This window comes from Panulirus ornatus, chromosome 47 (assembly GCF_036320965.1).
Source record: "Panulirus ornatus isolate Po-2019 chromosome 47, ASM3632096v1, whole genome shotgun sequence".
Classification (NCBI taxonomy): domain Eukaryota; kingdom Metazoa; phylum Arthropoda; class Malacostraca; order Decapoda; family Palinuridae; genus Panulirus; species Panulirus ornatus.
In genome coordinates, this window is record NC_092270.1 from 5603728 (window position 1) to 5624264 (window position 20537).

General features: G+C 36.2%; 1 protein-coding gene across 1 annotated transcript; it reads left to right on the forward strand.

Annotated features, from left to right (window-relative positions):
- Window positions 1-425: 425 nt before the first annotated feature.
- LOC139763461 (sterol carrier protein 2-like) lies at window positions 426-14825 on the forward strand. Its single transcript, XM_071689536.1, has 11 exons — window positions 426-607; window positions 1809-1938; window positions 3481-3674; window positions 4067-4257; window positions 4912-5149; window positions 5696-5828; window positions 7182-7304; window positions 11234-11390; window positions 12154-12259; window positions 13587-13695; window positions 13839-14825. The coding sequence occupies exons 1-11, from the start codon at window positions 539-541 to the stop codon at window positions 14015-14017; spliced, it is 1629 nt and encodes a 542-aa protein (XP_071545637.1). The 5' UTR covers window positions 426-538; the 3' UTR covers window positions 14018-14825.
- Window positions 14826-20537: the final 5712 nt, after the last annotated feature.

Below are 20537 nucleotides of genomic sequence, written 5' to 3' on the forward strand. Positions count from 1 at the left end.
GCTGTAGTATGACTATTGTACGAAGTCCTGCTTCATAACTTCGAACTAAGTTCATGTCTCGATGAAGCACAAGCGCACGTAAAGAATTGATCGACATATATTCGAGCTGTTTTTATATACTTTGAGAAGCAGGTGTGTTGTACTTTTGATAAGAAGTATCTTACAGCATTGCTGGAGGGCAACGATTATCACCATGACACTCTAATCAAGTAGAAGTTATCTGATGCACACCATGTGAGAGGAATTTGTTTAAAGCATATATATATATATATATATATATATATATATATATATATATATATATATATATATATATATATATATATGACTGAAAAGTATATTCTGAGTTGATAAGACGAAAGAATACGTATTATATGATCATAGCAGGTTCAGGGTTCAGACCAGCTGATAAACATAAACAAGGCACCACTGGGTCTGGGGGCCTGTGCGGGTGGGTCGAGGCAGCTGATAAACAACACACACGAAGCAGGACCTTCCTGAAGGCTTCATCTCCCTCACCCTTTTGCTGATATAGGGTATGCAAGCTGTGCTTCATCTTGAAAACATGGCCAGAAGAGTTTTCGTGGTTGGTGTTGGCATGACAAAGGTAAGTTAAGGATGATTAGTGTATAGTTGCATGTAATTCTTAAGTTTAAGGGTTCTGAGATGTAGACTGCGGAATGTTATTTTTTCTCCGAGATAAACTTCTATTTTTTGTTTCTTGATCCTTTTGTTAATAACACTTCACTGTATGGACCCTGTCATCCAACGACCCTACCCAGCAACCTTGGCCCCACCTGGGCTATGGGAGAGTAGGACCCCAAAGACTTCACAAGTATTCATCTAAAACATTATAAAGTTGCAGACTTTTGCGTACACCCATTAGTGCCATGACAAATGCCATTAGTCTAGACGATATAGTAAAGATAAAGATACAATGGAGAAGACCTTTGACCTGACTTAGGATTATCCATTCAAGGTGACTAGAGGGTATGAGTTGAATTTGTGTCTGCCTTGCATGACTAGGATGCTTGAAGCAAGAAGTACTTTGTCGAGACTGTGCTTCCCACAATACAGCTCTGCCATATTTGAGTTTTGATTAATTAAGCTCAGTTATGCAGGGTTCTGAAACATATATATATATATATATATATATATATATATATATATATATATATATATATATATATATATATATATATGCACACTCAAAACAGCACAAAACCCCTCCCACCAAATCTTTCCATAAGTAAATACCAGCTCCCTAGTAGAAACAAAAACTTTCCCCTGTCACATACTTCAGCAACCTCTATTCACAGATCCCACCCCTCCCCCACCCACCTAGAACAAATATAACTGTCAGAACATATACATGCTGAAATAATGCATTAAAAACTAAACAGCTACCTTTCCAGCCCAGTGTTAAACTCTAGTTCACTGGAATAACACACATCAGAAGCAACACTCTTAAACAAACATGAACCACGTTTTCCAATCCATGCCAGGATATACCTATCCATGCAGCAGTACAAAATGTTGTTTCAATAAATCCCATGACCCTCCATTCCCATGATGCAACTGCTGTAATGAAGATATCAAGCACTTACTGTTCCATAGCCCTAATATCCCTTCATGCTCTTCACATAGATTGACACATGTCTGAACACTTTATGACCTTTGGTCGCAACCACTGAGTACAGTCAGCTTCCACAGTACTGCAGAAGCCTCATGAAGATAGAGGGGACTCCTGGGGCTGGAAGTAAGACATAAGTATAGATAGATAATTTTTTTCCTTCTTTTTCCTCTAGTTTGAGAAGCCCGGTCGAAGAGATGACTTTAGCTACCCATCAATGGCAAAGGAGGCTGTACAAAAGGCCCTCAAAGATGCCAAGATCACTTATGATGCGATTCAGCAGGCAGCAGTTGGATATGTTTATGGTGAGCTGGCATGGGCAGTGTTTCATGTTTTTTGTTCATAGCATCCTCTGCTCCAGGATTTAAATCAAAAGGTGATGTACTTTTGATAATCAGTATAAGAATGTCTAGTAAATGGTTGATAATTGCTGATTGTTGATGTTTTGAATGATCATCCTCTCTGCATTTAAAACATATCACACACACACACACACACACACACACACACACACACACACACTCACTCACATGCCCACATGATTTATCTCTGCAAAAATGGGTGGTTGCTTGAGGGCAGAGCTGGTCAGGGACCTCGTTAAGAGTGGAGTCTCCTGGATGATCCTCTTCCGATACTTAAAATGTTTCTTCTCCTGTTGGTAGCTTCAGGTAAATCCATAGAAATTAAAATCTCCTCTCTTATTTATTTGTTTGGGGAAAATGCATGATGATAGAGAGCAAGTGAGAAAGGTATCTTTAAAAAAGTCAGTTTTGGGCCCGTGAAAAGCATGTTTTTAACGTAGACTTATCATTTCCTTTCATCTCATCACCTGGCTTACGTTCCTCACTGGAGATTAGATCACCTTTCAACATGTCAGCTGAGTGGAGGGAGTAATATCATGGATAGAGATTCTAGAGGAGTATGCCTTAGCAGGTGATTACAGCAGTGTTCTCAAATAGACTTTTCAGGCAGCATCCAAAATTATTTATAGTTGAGTTTTTTGCATGCATCAAATGAGACTGTGGCATAATTAATTGTGTATTCTCCTGTATCACTAAGGTTGATTTGACAGGTCCTAGGAAAACTACATGATTAAGTAAGAAGTATTCCTGTTCCTTTCTCAGAGCCTTTTATAATTTGTGGTCCTTCTTTAATGTTTTATCTTAACAAGGAACTTACTTTGTAACTAGTGTGTAAAGGTAATAGAATGCAAGTTACTGAAAATTATGAAAAATTTGAAAAGTATTTGATTTCCACTTATTTGTATTCAGTTCAGTTGGATCTGTTACTACCTTTAAATCTTCAAAATATGATATTTGGATCATCATTGTAATTTGTGAATTTTATTTTCAGTTTTCCTAGAATGGAACCTTTGTGGTTCTAATGAAATCTGTTATCTCAGTGGAAGGATCAGCTGGGAAATTTTGAATGATTATATAACTTGCTGCTTTTGTAACAAAAACATTATTTTCCCTATAGTATCTCAGTAGGTTCCTTTTGAGAAATTCTCTTTTGTCAGACTTCCTATTGCAGTGGAGTTCTTGAGCTACTTATTGATGAGGCTAGTGGATAAATCAGTCTTGATTGATTTCTGAGTCATTAGGAAGAAGCATTCTTCCTGCCCATGTAATATGTTTATCATTGCTTTTTTCAAAGTACTTGAAAATTGAAGCTTTGTACTCTTTGTCACCGTTTGAAATTTATATTAGCATATTTTTTTTATTTTTAGGTACAAAAAAAGATTTCATTGAGCATGCAAAAATTCTGTCTGGTTATTAGTAACTGATAAACTAGCACAACAGACATAGATAAGTTTTTATACATCAATGTTCATTCATAAACTGCAGGGGACTCCACTTCTGGTCAGTGTGCTTTATATGAAGTAGGTATGACAGGCATACCTGTGTACAATGTCAACAACAACTGCTCGACTGGTTCAACTGCTCTTTTCATGGCACGTAATCTCGTCTTGGGAGGACAGGCTGATTGTGTGCTTGCTCTTGGTTTTGAGAAAATGGAACGTGGCTCTCTCAGCTCAAAGGTTAGTAATAAGATGCTTGTTCTGCTTATGTTCAGCAATACATTTTAGATTTTGCTGCTTAAAGCAGCTACACTCGTTTGAAGTCATTCGATAGTGATGATATTTTCATTGTGCCAGGGCCCCTTTTAAGCTTATACTGTATATGGTTTTTACTTTGCTCACTCACTGCACTCATGTGAGTGGTAGTTGAAACATTAGTTTGTCAAATGGTACAAATAAGATCAACAGATATGGTCGCATATCATCAAATAAGGTTATTTACAGTAACTTAACCTCTGTTGAAAATAGAATTATTGCTGTAGGTATAAATAAGTTTGCAATCTTTTATGTGCTGACACTGAATAAGCCATACTTACATTTATATGGAATGATTACATTGTTTTGTCTTACAGTATCATGACCGTGAGAATCCAGTTGGAAAGCACGTAGAGTGCCTGGCAAATATTGCTGAAATAGAGGCTGCTCCTATGGCTGCACAGATCTTTGGAAATGCTGGCATTGAACACATGAAAAAATATGGGACTACACCACTTCATCTGGCCAAAATAGCCCACAAAAATCATCTTCATTCTGTCAATAATCCGTGGGTGCTTTTTTGTTGTAACTATTGAACAAAATATCTACACAGTGATTTTGTGTGTGTGTGTGTGTGTGTGTGTGTGTGTGTGTGTGTGTGTGTGCATGCATGCATGCAGACTTAGGAATATAAACATGGTTAAGTGACAGGGTAAAATGAATGTAAACCTCTCTCCCCATACGCAGAAATAATCGGAATATTTCAGAACTAAATACCTCTCAGATGAGAAGAAAGAAAATTATTAAATCTACAAATATACCTAGAATTTTTTAAAAGATATGGTTAAAAGATATATGAGTGCCCTGCCAGGAACATTAAGTGGTTATTCAGTGGTCTACCCTGTGAGAAAATTTATTTGGAGTCTTCACCTAAACCTTCATACAAAAACTGAACAGATCCAAAGGAAGTATAAGATCAGCCTAAGACAAGGGAATGCAAGGTATTCACATAACTAAGTAGGCACAAATAATGTCAGTCATAGACAAACCTAAATATTGATAAAGTTTTTTTAAACTTATCTGTGATACTGATTTCAACTACTTAAATTAAAATAATCATTAAACATAAAGCTAGTGAACACTGAGAAAATTTCATCTCTATATATTTTTCAAAACTGTATATAGAAGTCAAAAACGTTGATTGTGTGTCTTATTCCACCAGATATGCTCAGTTCCAACAAGAGTATACATTGGAACAGATTATGGAATCTCCAAAGGTTTCAGGGCACCTCACCAAACTGCAGTGCTGTCCCACCTCTGATGGTGCTGGAGCAGCAGTTTTGGCTTCTGAGGAGTTTATAATTTCTCATGGTCTTCAGGACCAAGCAGTAGAAATCTTGGCCATGGAAATGTCAACTGATCTACCTTCTACTTTCGAGGATGAAAGTCCAATGAAGATTGTGAGTTTATGAGAATGAGTTTTCATTTAACAAGGAATCATTTAGTATTACCATTCAACCAGTTTAGGAAACATGGCAAGGTAAGAAATTTACATGAAGTGTGCACAGTTTTAATGTCAAAACAGTTTTCTATGGACAGAATACAGTATTAGAGTTTTTGAGGTTTGTATTCTCCATAAGTTTGTGCACTGCGTACAGAAGGTATCACATGAAGGTAAGTACTATCAGTAAACACATAAGGTTCCTTATCTAAATGAAATTGTAAAAGAAACAAGATCCATGTTTGTAAACCTACTGCAGAGGCTTCCTTATTTCCAAGAATTTAAAACATTCAGGATAATCAGAACAATGTCCAAATATTCATTTTGTACTCTTCATGGAACATTAGTGGAATTTACCGGTTTGAACACTCATTAGAAATTCTGTATTTTTGAGAAGTAATTTGAGAATCATAACTCTGAGAAGCTTTTATTACAGAGGATTTTTTTAATGAAATATTTATATAAAAGTGATAGAGCTTGGAAAATTTTCTTTCTCAAATTTTAGGCTGGATATGACATGACAAAGATGGCAGCTCAGAGGGTTTTCAGCAAGAGTGGTTACTCTCCTTCTAATGTTGATGTAGTTGAACTTCATGATTGCTTCTCAGCCAATGAGCTTATTTCATACGAAGCTCTTGGTAAGTTAAATCTGTATCTGTTTCTAGAATCTACCATGAAAGCCTTGATATCCATGTTTTGGTGAAGACCTATCTAATCCTTTTTGTCTTAATATATATTTCCAATTAATCTTTATGCATTTACATGAAAGCACAGTGCCATAAGGATACTAAACTTACACCTCAGTTCAAGAAAATAGGGTTGACCCCATAAAAGAGCAAACTTGGCATGGAGATGAAGAGAGGGGAGGGAAAATTGCAATGTGGGTTAGAATAGAGTTAGCTATAAGCAGATGAAAATTGTTGATAGCCCCTGAAGTAGATACTAGCAGAAATGTTGAGGAGTAGAAGTGAATTAAGTAGTAATGGATACACAAAATATATATGAGGTTCCCAGATTATGAATGGATTAGGTTCCTGGATCCTGTTCATAATGTTTATCAGTTCATAAGTTGGGAAATATAAAGAAATGCATGAAATTTGAGTAAATACCTATACATGACTAATGTATTAGATATTGTATTCTGAAGTAAATATAGTTAGTAGAACATCATGTTAAGCAACGCTTAATGAAAAAAGTTACTTTTGGCAGTTCATAAGTATGAGTAATTGATCGTATGTGAGAATAGGAATTAATTATAGTTTCAATTGAGCTCATTCATAAGTACACGTGTTCATAAGTAGGATGCTCATGAATCAGAGACCCCCTGTATGTTTTCTTTCAATAGTTTGGGGCGGTGCCTTATGACTAGACAGAAGCAGTTGGTGGTGCCTTTGTACCAAGGAAAGGGTGGTAAAGTTAAATGTGGACATAGAATAGAACAGAAGCAAAGCCTGAGTTTGACAGAAAAGTTTAATTTTTTGGTTTCTCTCTAGTTTATAGGCAATTTAGTCTTACTAGCAAAGAATGAAGAGATAATACAGGTAAAGTGAGTTTTACACAGAGTATAAAAGAAGGGGAATGAACGTCAGTACCCGTAATAGTAAGAGGTTGAGTTTTGAATGGAGAGAGTGAAGTAATACCAGTAAGAGTAAGATTTTTGAGTTTTGAAAGGAGGGAGAGTGACATAATAGCCTTTGCAGTGTCAATGAGAATAAAAGATGTAGAGCTGAATTGTAAGGTCAGGATGAGTGGTGAACTAGTGGAATAAGTGAGAGAATATAAAGATTTGAACTAATTTCCATGAGCAAACACGGTTGGATGGAAGGGAAAATAAGGGAGAGTGCTGTATCCAAGATGAAGGTGATTGCATAGTTAGAAAGAATTATGAAAAGAAATGATATGACTAGAAAGTAAAAAAAGAAACTACTCTCATGAATTCAATTATTTCAGTATTTCAAGTGATTGAATTTGATCTCTTGTTGCTATTCCAGGCCTTTGTGGTGAGGGTGAAGCTGGGCAACTAATTGACTTGGGTAATAATACTTATGGTGGAAAGTATGTCATAAATCCATCCGGTGGACTCATTTCAAAGGGTCATCCTCTTGGTGCTACAGGTGAGTAAGCAAATAAATGACCTCACCTGTATTAGCTATTCCTGTTATGAAAATTTTCAAAACGCATTTATATTTTTAAGCTCAGCTGACTGAACTGCTGGTTTGATATATTATCCATCAATGTTCACCTTCTCAAAAGTAATCAGTTAGAACACTTCAAAGGTGGATCTGCATCATGGTAGTATTACCTAAGTTTTTTGGATCCTGATATGGATTTTTTTTCTCTACATTTCTCTTCAGGTAGGTGATTATGTGGTTCTCACTGGACTTATTCTATAATTTAATGATGCATTTTGATAACACTAATATTGAAGATCCACAATGCCAGTTATTTACATTAACTTTAGTGCAAGCAACTCATGTGAAAGTTGAATGCCTTGCATGCATCTTTAGGAATTTCAAGAACCATTTTCCTCTGCATACTTGAATTCCAGTTACCTTGGACTGAAAATGAAGCTTACTGGGTAATTTGATAAAATCTGGCTTTGGTTAGGGAACATCTTCATTTGTAATAGATGATCATAACTAAAGGTAGTCATCAAAGACGCATCGTAAAATCCATTTCTGTAATTCTTATTTCTAAGAGGGGGCAACAATTAGGTGTGGGGGAAGAGAAGAGAATGTTTGTTATCTCTGTTCTTTTCTTTCATGCATTTGTGCTGTTTCCTGTGGGGCAGGGTGGCATCAGAAATGGATGAAGGCAAGCAAGTATGAATATGTAAATGTGTATATATGTGTATGCGTGTGTTTGTATATGTATGCAAGAGGTCACAGTGATGCACATGATCTAGCATATGCATATAACCATGAGGAAAATGAAACATGATTAGTTCCCATGTGCACTTTCTGTAATGATCACATCATCAGGGGAGATACAAGAATTAGAAAAATGTAGAACAATCAGTTGATATACAAAGAAAAGACATAGCTAAGACGCCATTGGTAAACAAGCATCACCAGATGGTGGCAGCTTTTGACGTGCCACTGTTGAACATTGAGTACTTGATTGTGAGGTCACACACCGTGACCTGCCACAAACTCAAAGCACCATCAGTAAGGTGACGCTTGGTAGTGGGAAACCTAGTGCCGCTATTTTTGTCTGTTATCCTGGTGCTACCTCACTGAAGCAGGGGGTAGCGATGCTGTTTCCTGTTGGGAGGGGTAGCACCAGGAATGGATGAAGGCAAGCTAGTATGAATATGTACATGTGTATATATGTATATGTCTGTGTGGGGAGCATGAAATCCTCCCCTTCAGTTTTTACTTTTCGTAAAGAAGGAACAGAGAAGGGGCCTAGTGAGGAATTTCCCTCCTCCAAAAGAAGGAACAGAGAAGGGGGCCTAGTGAGGATTTTCCCTCTTCCAAAAGAAGGAACAGAGAAGGGGACCTAGTGAGGATTTTCCCTTTGTGGCTCATATGTATGATAAAATATGTATATATGTGTTCATGGGTCTTCATCACTAGAATATCGATATGTTAGTATGAACTATTTGTCATTACTGTTTTACATATATGAGGCTATTGATGCCTTGTCTCATGACCTTGTCCATATACTGTCTTAGCCATATGTGTACACACATATACACAACCTCAGCTTACGCCAGGTACCAGCTCATTAACCAAACCTAAAGCTAAAGATGAACAGCTTCGATTAAAGGGTGCCAATGAGGAGGGTGGTGGTCTGTGTACGAAAAAGGGTAGAACAGCAGGAGGCGAGGGTTTGTTAGGTATAGCAGAATAAACGATGTTGTAGTGAATAGTATTTGTGATGTGAGTTTGTGTTGCAGGAAGAAAGTTTAACACCCGTGTTGCCCAGTCAGTGTATTGTACATGTGACAATTGAAAAGTTCATTAAGTTTTATTGCCTGATTAATAGTATTAAAATGGATCAAGGTAGGTACTGAAAGGAAACACATATTGAGGTGCATAAAAGACTACTAGTTTTATATAGTGAAGAAAAAGTGAGATATGGTGATTTTAGTCATTTGTACTGAAGCTTGGTATAAACAATACAAAATATTCAAATAAAATTGTTCCCTTTAGACATCAAATGATAGCTATATTAGTTTTATATAACTACCTCCTATCATTTCATAGATTGAAGTGGATAACATGATTATTTGTTTATTTTTGTGGGGTATTTAAAGTTTAAAGAGCGTGAATGTAAACAAGTGACTATCGGGTATTCTGCATCAGCTGATCACCCTGTTTTGTGCGTTGTTTTGGTGGTCAGGTGATGTTAATATGGCTCTAACTCTGTGTGATAACAAATCACAGGCAGCACAAGGTAATCAGACAAGATGGTACTCGCTTATCTCCTTATCAGGAGGTGACGAAGGTTCGTAATGTTGGTTGTAGGGAGAAATAAACCCCACCCCTCATCTCCCCCCCGGTGAAGCTGCTGGCTGGGGGTGTGCTGCTGGCTGGAGATGGAGATGCTGGCGTTCCCTCATTAGATATTAGATGCTCAGAAGTCTGTTCTTGTAACTGCTGATAAATTCTCAATCATTTCGTATCGTAAGTTTAGTGTAGTATATTCTACTGTTCTTGTTAATGTTTATGCCACATTTGCCGGGTTTTTTTGCTCTGTCATGCTGATGATTGGCTCGTGTACCTTGTTATTAGTAATGGGTAGATGCAGAAATTTATGGCTCTTTCCTTTTCCTTGGACATTCTTGTACGTTATTACACTTTGCCAGCGGCAGGCAAAGTATGGTGTTGGTTATACCTCTTATTATTCAATTCTCTTTTGATACATGTGCTAAAGATTACCAAGATGTGTTATAATTAATGATACTCTCTACTTCAGGTGTTAGGAAAAAACTAGTTAAAGGCAGGGCCTTTATTTAGTGACTTGTAGCCTCGAGTGAAAGTTGTCTCAAACAATTTGTCGGATAATTAGTAAGTTTAAGAGCACCACCTGGAATTACATTGGTTTCATTTTCCATTGATAGTTTAGTGTATGTAGAGTTAAATCAGACTGGAATGGTATGATTTGAAGCTTTTTATTTTTTTGTATGTTGTAAGGTAATGAAGATGTTAGTGGGGAGGGCTGTGTAGTTAGTGGGTTTCATAACTGAAATTAAAGATTATCAAAATCAATATCAGTTGACTTTGATGAAACAGAATGGGTATGTTTTGAATGAGCTGAAAGGTATAGGTGATTAATTGTGCATGAGCAAGGTACACATCCAGGGATAACGACGTGAATATTTGTAAGTATAGAGATTCTCGTTGTTGTCACTTCCCTGCTGTGATGTTTGGTTATATTGTGCAGGATTTTGGCCTATCAGTTGCTAGCATCATAAAGGCAGGTCAACATCAAGCTGCATCCAACAATCAAAAAATCTTTCTTCAGATGTTAAGGATGATTCTAAGACTACACATGCACTTCCTATATGTGTGGCCCTTATGTTGTAACAGATACTGTATCTTAATCTATAATCTACAACTGATAAGTTCAGGCTGCCTTAGGTATCAGTTGCTGTCTGGGTGACTCCACAGTATTTGTCCCTTTCCTGTTAGAGCATCCATCTGGGTAGGTAGTGTTTTTGTGAGTGAGTATGAATTAATTCTTGGTAACTTTGACGGGACTTGTCCTTTTTATCTTGTATTATTACATCAGCTCTTTAAAACTGTTGTATGCACTGTTTCTCATAAATATACTTAGACTTATTGTAGTTGATAATGGGATTAAACATGAGTAATCTAGAATGCATAGTGTGCATTGGGAATTCAGGAGGTGTACTAATTAATGTATTAATTGTTAAGATTTATTTACATTTTGATTACTTATGTAGGTGCTGCATCACCTCCTGATACAGTTTTTACTGAACTAACTTGTATGTTTACTGTTTTCATTTCTTTTTACAGTCATCTTTCACCAGCAATGCAGATTGCATATTAAGGGGCTGTCTTTTTGTCCTCAGGCCTTGCACAGTGCTCTGAACTGTGTTGGCAGCTGCGGGGACAGGCAGGCAAACGTCAAGTTCCAGGGGCTAAATTAGCTCTCCAGCACAACCTTGGACTTGGAGGGGCAGCTGTTGTAACTTTGTACAAGATGGGCTTTAGAGGCAATGATCGCGGGTCAGTAAAATGCTTCTCACACTTGCTTAATCTTGTAGAACATGAAAGACTAGTTTATTGCTGCCATAAACTGAGAACTTATACAGAAATTAATCACTGTATGGTAGATTAGATATTGACACATTCACTGTGGATTAGGAGTATACACCTGGTAGTTTTTTATGTTCACTGCAGATGGGACATATACATGATTTTTGGGATGTTTCTGCCTCATGGGTTAATATACAGCCAATACATTCCACCCATTGTTTTCAGACACTATATCCTAAACTTTTTCCATATATTGGTCATTACACAAGATGTCAAAAAATCCTGAATGAGATTTGTGGTGTCACATTATGTATTGTTTTGAAGCTGGGTCACTCTTCAAGATAATAGATATTTGCTGATGAAAACCCTTAGTAATCATATTTGTTTATGACAAAAAGACTTATAGGTATACCTCACAATTTACCATATATGCCTGAAAATACTCATGGAGTAATTCATATGCACATCAGCTGAGGAACATAAAGGATGCATAGCAGATTTAAGCAATGTCTCTCCAGGTGAAGTTCTATATCATCTTATTGAGAAAACTACATTCTAATGTAAATTGTAATAACAAACTACTGCACAAAGTGTCCCCAGATATTATTACATCCACATTGAAAGGGCTTAAATGTAGTGTAATAGAATAATTGATATATACATAATTATTTTTCATACTAGATATATATGTATATTTATATATTATGATGAATGTGCACATATACTGAAACAGCATTGTAGCAGCAACCACAGCAGCTGAAGAAGAATTCCAGAGTGCTGCTATCTTCAATGCTATTCAAAATGCCTTGGAGGCTGATGGTCCTGCACTCGTCAAAAAGGTAGGCTGATAACACTTCCTTATATTTTTTCACAAAGGTAATTTTGTTTTACCACTGAATGATAGACATAAATCATTGCAAGAAAACTCTTCATACCTTGAAGTGAATGTAATTCCGAGGGTACATTTTGCAAGTCACTTAGGTAGCTTCCATTACTTTTGAATTCCTTACTGGTAACACTGTATTCATAATTCCTTTTGGTAATGCTTGTTAGATGTTTTGTATGCTGAACTTAGTTGTTAAAAAAAGATGATACTATAGGATGTGTGGCTAGTAAAGTTTCACTTTAGTTACATGAATAGGTCGAGAAAGGGAAAGGGAAATGAGTTCTGAAGAGTCAGAATATGTAATCGACCTGAATTCAGACAAATGTGAATGTGGGATTTATATGAATGAAAAGGATGTGCATTGTATGTGAGCATATACTTTTTCATATTGGAAAATAATTAGTGTATAAAATGTAAGAAACATGAAATCTGGGAAATAATACTACAGAGCTGTGCTAATGATTGCGATGTTGTCATGCTTTCTATTTGAAAGATTAGTGTATATATGAATGAATGAATGAAATAATATCCGTTACATGGATAAAGCAAACTGGTTCATTCATTTCAGGGTAGGTTTAGGATCAGCCAGGATTTATCGTTAAACAGTTGTATTTTTCCTATTTTTAGTATGATGTTTCACAGTTAATTACATCAGTATTGAGGTTTAGAGAACAAGTGGTGTAGAAGTTAGAAAATGAGGATATGATATAGTTAGATGATTTTTGCTCTTTAGTAATCACAAAAGATACTCAGTTAGTGAGAAAGGGGTCTGGAAAATATGCACAGTGATGAATTTGAGTACCTACAAGTAGAATAACATATGCATAAGGTTGGATAAACTGACGGAATTCTGGTGGAATGAACAGGTAACTGGAAAAATGTTAAACCTTTATACAAAAATTATATGAAGCCATGAATTCTTTTTGTTACTATTACCTATTTTATGAAACAAAAAAGTACATGATAGAGTAACCTGATATTGAGGTTTATTCTTGTGTATTTTTAGTCATTTTACCTTTATTCTCCAACCATAAATCTCTGCACACATTTGACTCAGTTCAAGATAGCCAAACCAGAATCAAGAAATCTTCAGTTCTTGTGTGGAGCATTGCAATTAGGATTTCAGTACATGAACATATGGAGTTGGTCTCCTACCAAAGTCTTCGGTAAATATTATACATCATCCTGTTTAAAGTGCAGAAAAATATGTACATTTTTTTAGAAGCAAACAAATAACAGGTAAATAATTTGACATGTAATGTTAAACATTTCATTTTTAGGTGAAAGGAGTTTATTGCTTCCAAGTAAAGGATGGTCCAGGTGGTAGTGAAGCCAAATGGATTGTTGATGCAAAAAATGGATCAGGGTCTGTTACATTCAATGGCTCAGGTTTGTAATGGTTTACATATGTACACTGCATACCATATTTGTTAAGATGCAAACCTGTTGTGCAATTATCCATTGCAAAGAGTGAAATTATGTTAGACTTTAGTTTGTTGATGAAAGCTATCATTATTATTTCATTTCAACAGCTAAGCCAGATGTCACGATCACCATGATGGATGCAGACCTCGTTGATTTGATGGAGGGGAAGCTAAACCCACAGAAGGCCTTCTTCCAGGGCAAACTTAAAATTAAGGGTAACATGGGTCTGGCCATGAAGTTACAGGAATTCCAAAAGCAGGCAGAACAGCTTAAGGCTAAATTGTAAATGATCCCATTACATAAACTCGTTCATCAACTGATGTGTTCCCAGCATTACCACTTGGATACTATGATTACCCCAGACTTTGGCTTGTATGTAAACATACTTTGCACACAGCTTATTTTTCTTTAGGATTTTTTTTCTTATTTCTTAAGCATTCGCATTGATATCTTTCAGATATGTAATGTGCAAAATAAGGAAAGAAGCACTAATTTTAATACAGGTTGTCATTTGATAATGTTTTACTCATAAGGTAAAAGTGGCTAGACTTTTCTTAGCAGAGAAGTTTAGTCAGGTTTTTTTTTTACAAGAAATGGTGTAAAGTAGATATTCACTGACAGATTTTGTGAGAAAGCTTTTTTTGGCTTTGGTATAACTCCATAAATTGGTGTTACTGGGTGCTTTGACAGCCTTGAACTGTTCCAAAAAATTGGTGTTACTGTGGTGCTTTGACAGTCTAGGACCACTAACAGAGTGTTGCCTTGGACCCTTGACTTTTTTTTATTTATTTATTTACTAGCACTCCTGCATCATTATTCTTAACTCTCTGGGACCTCTACATTATTATTCTTAACCATAGAAATTAATTTCTTGAGAGATCATAAGAGTTTTCAGGACTTTGATAATTGAATTATATGATGATTTCCTGAAATAAGTTCTCTGAGTTTTCAGTGTTTCATTTTGCATGTAGATCAGAATTGAAAATTACTAAGATTTAGTTTCTTAAAACTTCTTAAGAAACTGTTTAGTTATTCACTTGTCAACATGATTGAAATTGTATCACTTATAATAAAATCTAGGAATGTTTCATGCATATGGTTGTATATTTTCTTAACTCATTCAACTTGGTGTTATCCTACATTGTAATGTTTTATGAAATATATATATTATCCCTAGGGATAGGGGAGAAAAAAATATTGTCCACATATTCCCCGTGCATATGTGAGTTGTGAGTGAGGGACTGGAAATCAGTCTTCTGTTCTTGACGCTACTTTGCTGATGCGGGAAATGGCAAATATTTATGGGGGGAAAAAGCATCTAGGGTAAACCATGGAATGGTCTGTGGGGCCTAGATGTGGATAGGTATCTGTGTTTTCAGCGCATTACACATGACAGTTAGAAACTGAGTGTGAACGAATGTGGCCTTTTTTGTCTGTTTTCCTGGCACTACCTTGCTGAAGCAGGAGGTAGTGATGCTGTTTCCTGTGGGGTGGGGTAGCAACAGGAATAGATGAAGGCAAGCAAGTATGAATATGTACATGTATATATAGGTATATGTCTGTGTATGTGTATGTATATGTTGATATGTATATGTATGTATATGTGTGTATATGGGCATTTATGTATATATATATGTGTATATGAGTGGATGGGCCTTTCTTCATTTGTTACCTTGTGCTACCTCACTGATGCAGAAAACAGCAAGTATGAATGATAGTAATAATATATTTTTTTCATATTCTTCATTTCCCGCATTAGCGAGGTAGTGTTAAGAACAGAGGACTGAGCTTTAGAGGAAATATCCTCACTTGGCCCCTTCTCTGTTCCCTCTTTTGGAAAAATGAAAACAGGAGAGGAGGATGTTCAGACCCCTGCCCCGTTCCCTTTTAGTCGCCTTCTACGACACACAGGGAATACGTGGTAAGTATTGTTTCTCCCCTATCCCTAGGGATAGTATATATATATATATATATATATATATATATATATATATATATATACACACACACACACATATACATACATATATACACATGTATATATTCATACTTGTTTGCCTTTATCCATTCTTGTCTATCCATCTGTCTGTCGATCTGTCTGTGTATCTACCTATCTATCTATCTGTCTGTCTATGCAAGTTAACTTGCCTCTGTGAGAAGAGTAGTTTTAAAGCTCAGTCATTACATAAGACTAGTCTTGTATTGTATAACCAACCATGTATTGTATAAACATTAGATACCTATTTATATGTAATACAGGTATCCCTTTCCTGGGGTTCCTCCTTCATTGAGGCTGCATTTTATACAGGATTAAAGTAAAATGGGATGCTTCAGAGTGAGAAGACATTCAATTAAGGTGTGTTCCTTTTTTTACAATAATACAGCCTCATTAAATTTAAGACTTTTCTTTTCTCAGTTAAAGCACCAGCTTGAAGGACCCAGAAACACCTATATATATATATATATATATATATATATATATATATATATATATATATATATATATATATAGATAATTATTATTATTGTTATTACCCAAGGACCTCTTTCCAAGGAGTCCTTTTGTTGCCCAGGATGTCTTTGCAGAAGTGCCCACATCTCTAGGCTTTGATACTTCCAGTAGCAAGGCAGTGCAAATCTTGAGGTTATACTTTCAGTTATTTACTCTCAACATAGGTGACTTTTCACTTGTTGTTTTACCTCATGCAAGCCTGAAGGATCCCTAGGACCATTGGTTGGTCTGAGATGGAAAACTTTTGTTGCCACGCAGTGTAACCATAACATATTGGCCTGCCTCACAGCAGGCCCAGGTTCCAATCCTCAGTCCTCAGAACTTAAATCTACCCCGCTAATGCAGGAAACAGTAAATATGTATGAAAAAAGTAGATATATAATTGCACTGCCAATGAAAAGTCGCCTTTGACAGGGCTTTAATCCTGGGAGTACAGTTTCATCAAAGAACTTCTTATTCGAGATGGGTCTATCATTTCCATGCTGCTGGAATTCATGCAAGCTTGGAGCTACAGGGGAACTTGAGTAACACCAGGATTTTTTTCTTAGAAAGGGGTATTGGGGTAATGTTAGATGAATGAATAGATAAATACATGGATATATTCATTATAGGGTTGTGGTATATAATGGTGTATATTTATTACTTGTAGGTTCTCACATTACCCCATGGAACTTTTAGTGTCTGATAATGGATATTTTGAACTTTATTAAAAAAAAAATCCATAATTCAGAGATTTCTTGCTGTTGGCAAGTAGGTTTCTAGGTACAAAGCTTTTTTCTAATAACTGTCCCTGACCGAAACTTCTTGAATCTGAAGTTTACAGCAATGCCTTCAATGCAACAATTTAAAATCGTCTAAGGTATTTTGCTACTGCAAATGAAAGCAATGCCAACAATGCAATAAAATAGTCTTGATAGAGACAATGATAAACTCAACTATATGTTGAAGAATTAGAGAATGTGTAATATTTGCAATTTTGTATAGGAGCCATTTACAATTGGCTGTTTTTGTGTATATGTTTAGATTTAGTTGCTAAATCTTAGGTTTTTATGTAGTACTTTCTACAAAAAATACACATTATTTCACATGTAAAGATTTATATGCATTATTAAAGAATTGTGTACAGTCTATTATTTTTTATACCCCAAGAATGTAAAGGTGTTATTGATATGTGTGGATTTTTTCTGATGTTAAGTAAAATTAACTTTTCTGTGGAGAAAGATGGTTTGCTTTGGTGTGAAATGGTGATTGATCTCCATAAGATGCTTAAAAACATTTTAGGTGGGCCTTAGATCTTTCTGCCATTTTTAGAAGAACGTAACCAAAGAGGAAATTTCATTTGTTACTTAAGATTGTTTATGACGGATCCATACTATGTTTATCTAGCCTTAAACAATTTTTCAGTCTGTCACAGTTTGTAATAGTCCCCATTCCTGCATTTGTTCAAGATAAAGTAAGAAATATTAGATAACTTGCAAATTCTCTACCCATATTCCCATTTCAAGTCAATTCTCAAACACACCCTAGAGTTTATTTCATTCATGTCCAATATCTTTTTCTTATTTGTTAAACTAAGTTTGAACTGTTTATATTGTAAGCAAGAAGACATTTTAGCTAGGCTTTATCATAGTTGGTGAACAGAGAGTAGAGGAAATTTGTCAAGGAACTTCTTGTATCTATCTTTTCCCCGCTCCAGATTGGAGAGCAGTCTTAATGCTGCAGGAATGCCTTAAAAGGGGTCTTTGGGTTGTACAATAATAGTCATGATGTATTTTAAGTACTGTTGGTTATTTATCCCAGATATAGGCAGACTACTCCACAGAAGTAATACTGCACATATACATGATCTTATTAGATGGGAAGCTAATCAGGTGCACTTATGTAGTAAGTGCATTGGGAATGAGTAGGGGCAGACAGTGTGAATTGTGTGCATGTGTATATATGTAGGTGTCTGTGTGTGTATATATATGTGTACATTGAGATGTATGGGTATGTATATTTGCGTGTGTGGACGTGTATGTATATACATGTGTATGGGGGTGGGTTGGGCCATTTCTTTCGTCTGTTTCCTTGCGCTACCTCGCAAACGTGGGAGATAGCGACAAAGCAAAATAAAAAGAAAATAAAAAAAAAATTTATTCCAATTATATAACCCCAGGACCCCTTTTACATGATTCAAGCAGTTTCAAGACTGCAACTGAATCAATACCAGGGAAAAGTTTGGACTCCCTTGAAGTGGGTAGTTCCTTGAGAAGACTGTACTCTTTTGTTCATTGACGATGATACAACCTCACCAGAGGTGGCTTTTTACTTTTGGAATATCCATGTGTAGGCAGAGTTTAATAGTTATATATGAATGTATTTATATTTACATATAGTTCATGAAATATTGGTTATGTATCCCAGGTTTAGGTAGTTTGCCATTCGGCATATACCATATTAATCATAATACGTGCTGTATTTTCCCACAGCTTCATGACCTTCACTGCCAATGACAACAAGCTTTATTACTCAGGATATCTTGAGAAGTCTTTGGTTATCAGTCAAATAAGGGATTCAGAATTAAAGTGAGTGAACATATATTTTGTATTTACTAAGAACACTGTAGATCAGTAGTATGATTGGAGAGTATTGTTATTATTCAAAGTAAACCTCAGGTTTTCTGTTATGATAGACATGTGCATGCTTGTATACCTTATCTTTACAAATGTTGTTATTCATTCTGTGAGTAGCATAACAGGGCAGACTCCTGTCTCTTGCAATTTGTTTATACATCATCTTTTCAGGGGAAAAAATTGTTGTTGGAATAGTCACCAAGATTAGTGAGCATTTAATCAGAATCTCAGTAAATGCCACCTATATATATATATATATATATATATATATATATATATATATATATATATATACACACACACACACACACATATATATTCACCATTTCCTGCATCAGCGAGGTAGCAATCCAGAACAGATGATCAAGCCTTAGAGGGAAACTCCTCATATAGCCCCATTCTCTGTTCCTTCTGGAAGAGTAAAACTGGATGGGAGGATTTCCAACCCCCTGTTCCCATCCCTTTTAGTCACCACCTTCGACATGCAGGGAATACCCCCTTCCACAACAGTGATAAAAAGTGGCTTGCCAACTTCATAGCTGGACACCAAACCATAGTTGTTCATTAAGGCTTCAAAATCCTTAAGCTTTTAGAACAGAATTCTCCAATAAGCAGTACTTTCCCAGTCCTTTTTATTCTTTTCCTAGACCATCATCCATCGCCTGTAGAACACAGCGTGAAAGTCTACTTATGTGCAGATTACCTCACAATCACATCACAGTGTCGTAGCACTGCCCAAGTAACAAGAAACATGCAACTTTGCATTACACAGCTTGAACATTGGCTCACCCAAAATGGACTGTTTGCATCACCACAGAAGATCCAGTCACTCTTTTAACCCCAAACAGACACGAATTCAACCCACATGGCACTTACAATGGTCAACCACTTCCAATCCACAAAATTCAACATGATTTATGGCATACACATGACATTTATTCTCCTTCCATATTTGTACAGAATGCTTCAAGAAAAGCCCTGTTCTAACCACTGTGAACATCTTTGAATACCATATAATGTATATGTTAAAACTGTGTGATATCCTCTTTCCTTGTTATAGATCTATTGTCATAATTGTATACATTTCCCCTAAATATTTCGGCTTTTGGCTGCATCCACTATTCACTAAAGTATGGCACTAATTCCAGTAGCAGGGAAATGGTGGGTTCTTTTGGAATGAGAAGGTCTTCGTCAAGACTGCACTACTTTTTACTATAAGGTAATGATACAGATTCACTGAAGGTGGCTTTGTTGGCGGTGTAACCACAAGCAAACAGAGTGTGATATATGTATATATTTTATTTATATTTATTATACTTAGTTGCTGTCTCCCACGTTAGCGAGGTAGCGCAAGGAAACAGACGAAAGAATGGCCCAACCCACCCACATACACATGTATATACATGAACGCCTACACACGCACATATACATGCCTATACATTCAACGTATACATACATATACATACACTGACATATGCATATATACACATGTACATATTCATGCTTGCTGCCTTCATCCATTCTCGTCGCCACCCCGCCATACATGAAATGGCACCCCTCCCCCAACGCGCGCGCGCAAGGTAGCGCTAGGAAAAGGACAACAAAGGCCACATTCGTTCACACTCACTCTCTATCTGTCATGTGTATTGCATTGAAACCATTTAATGCTGTACCAAAAG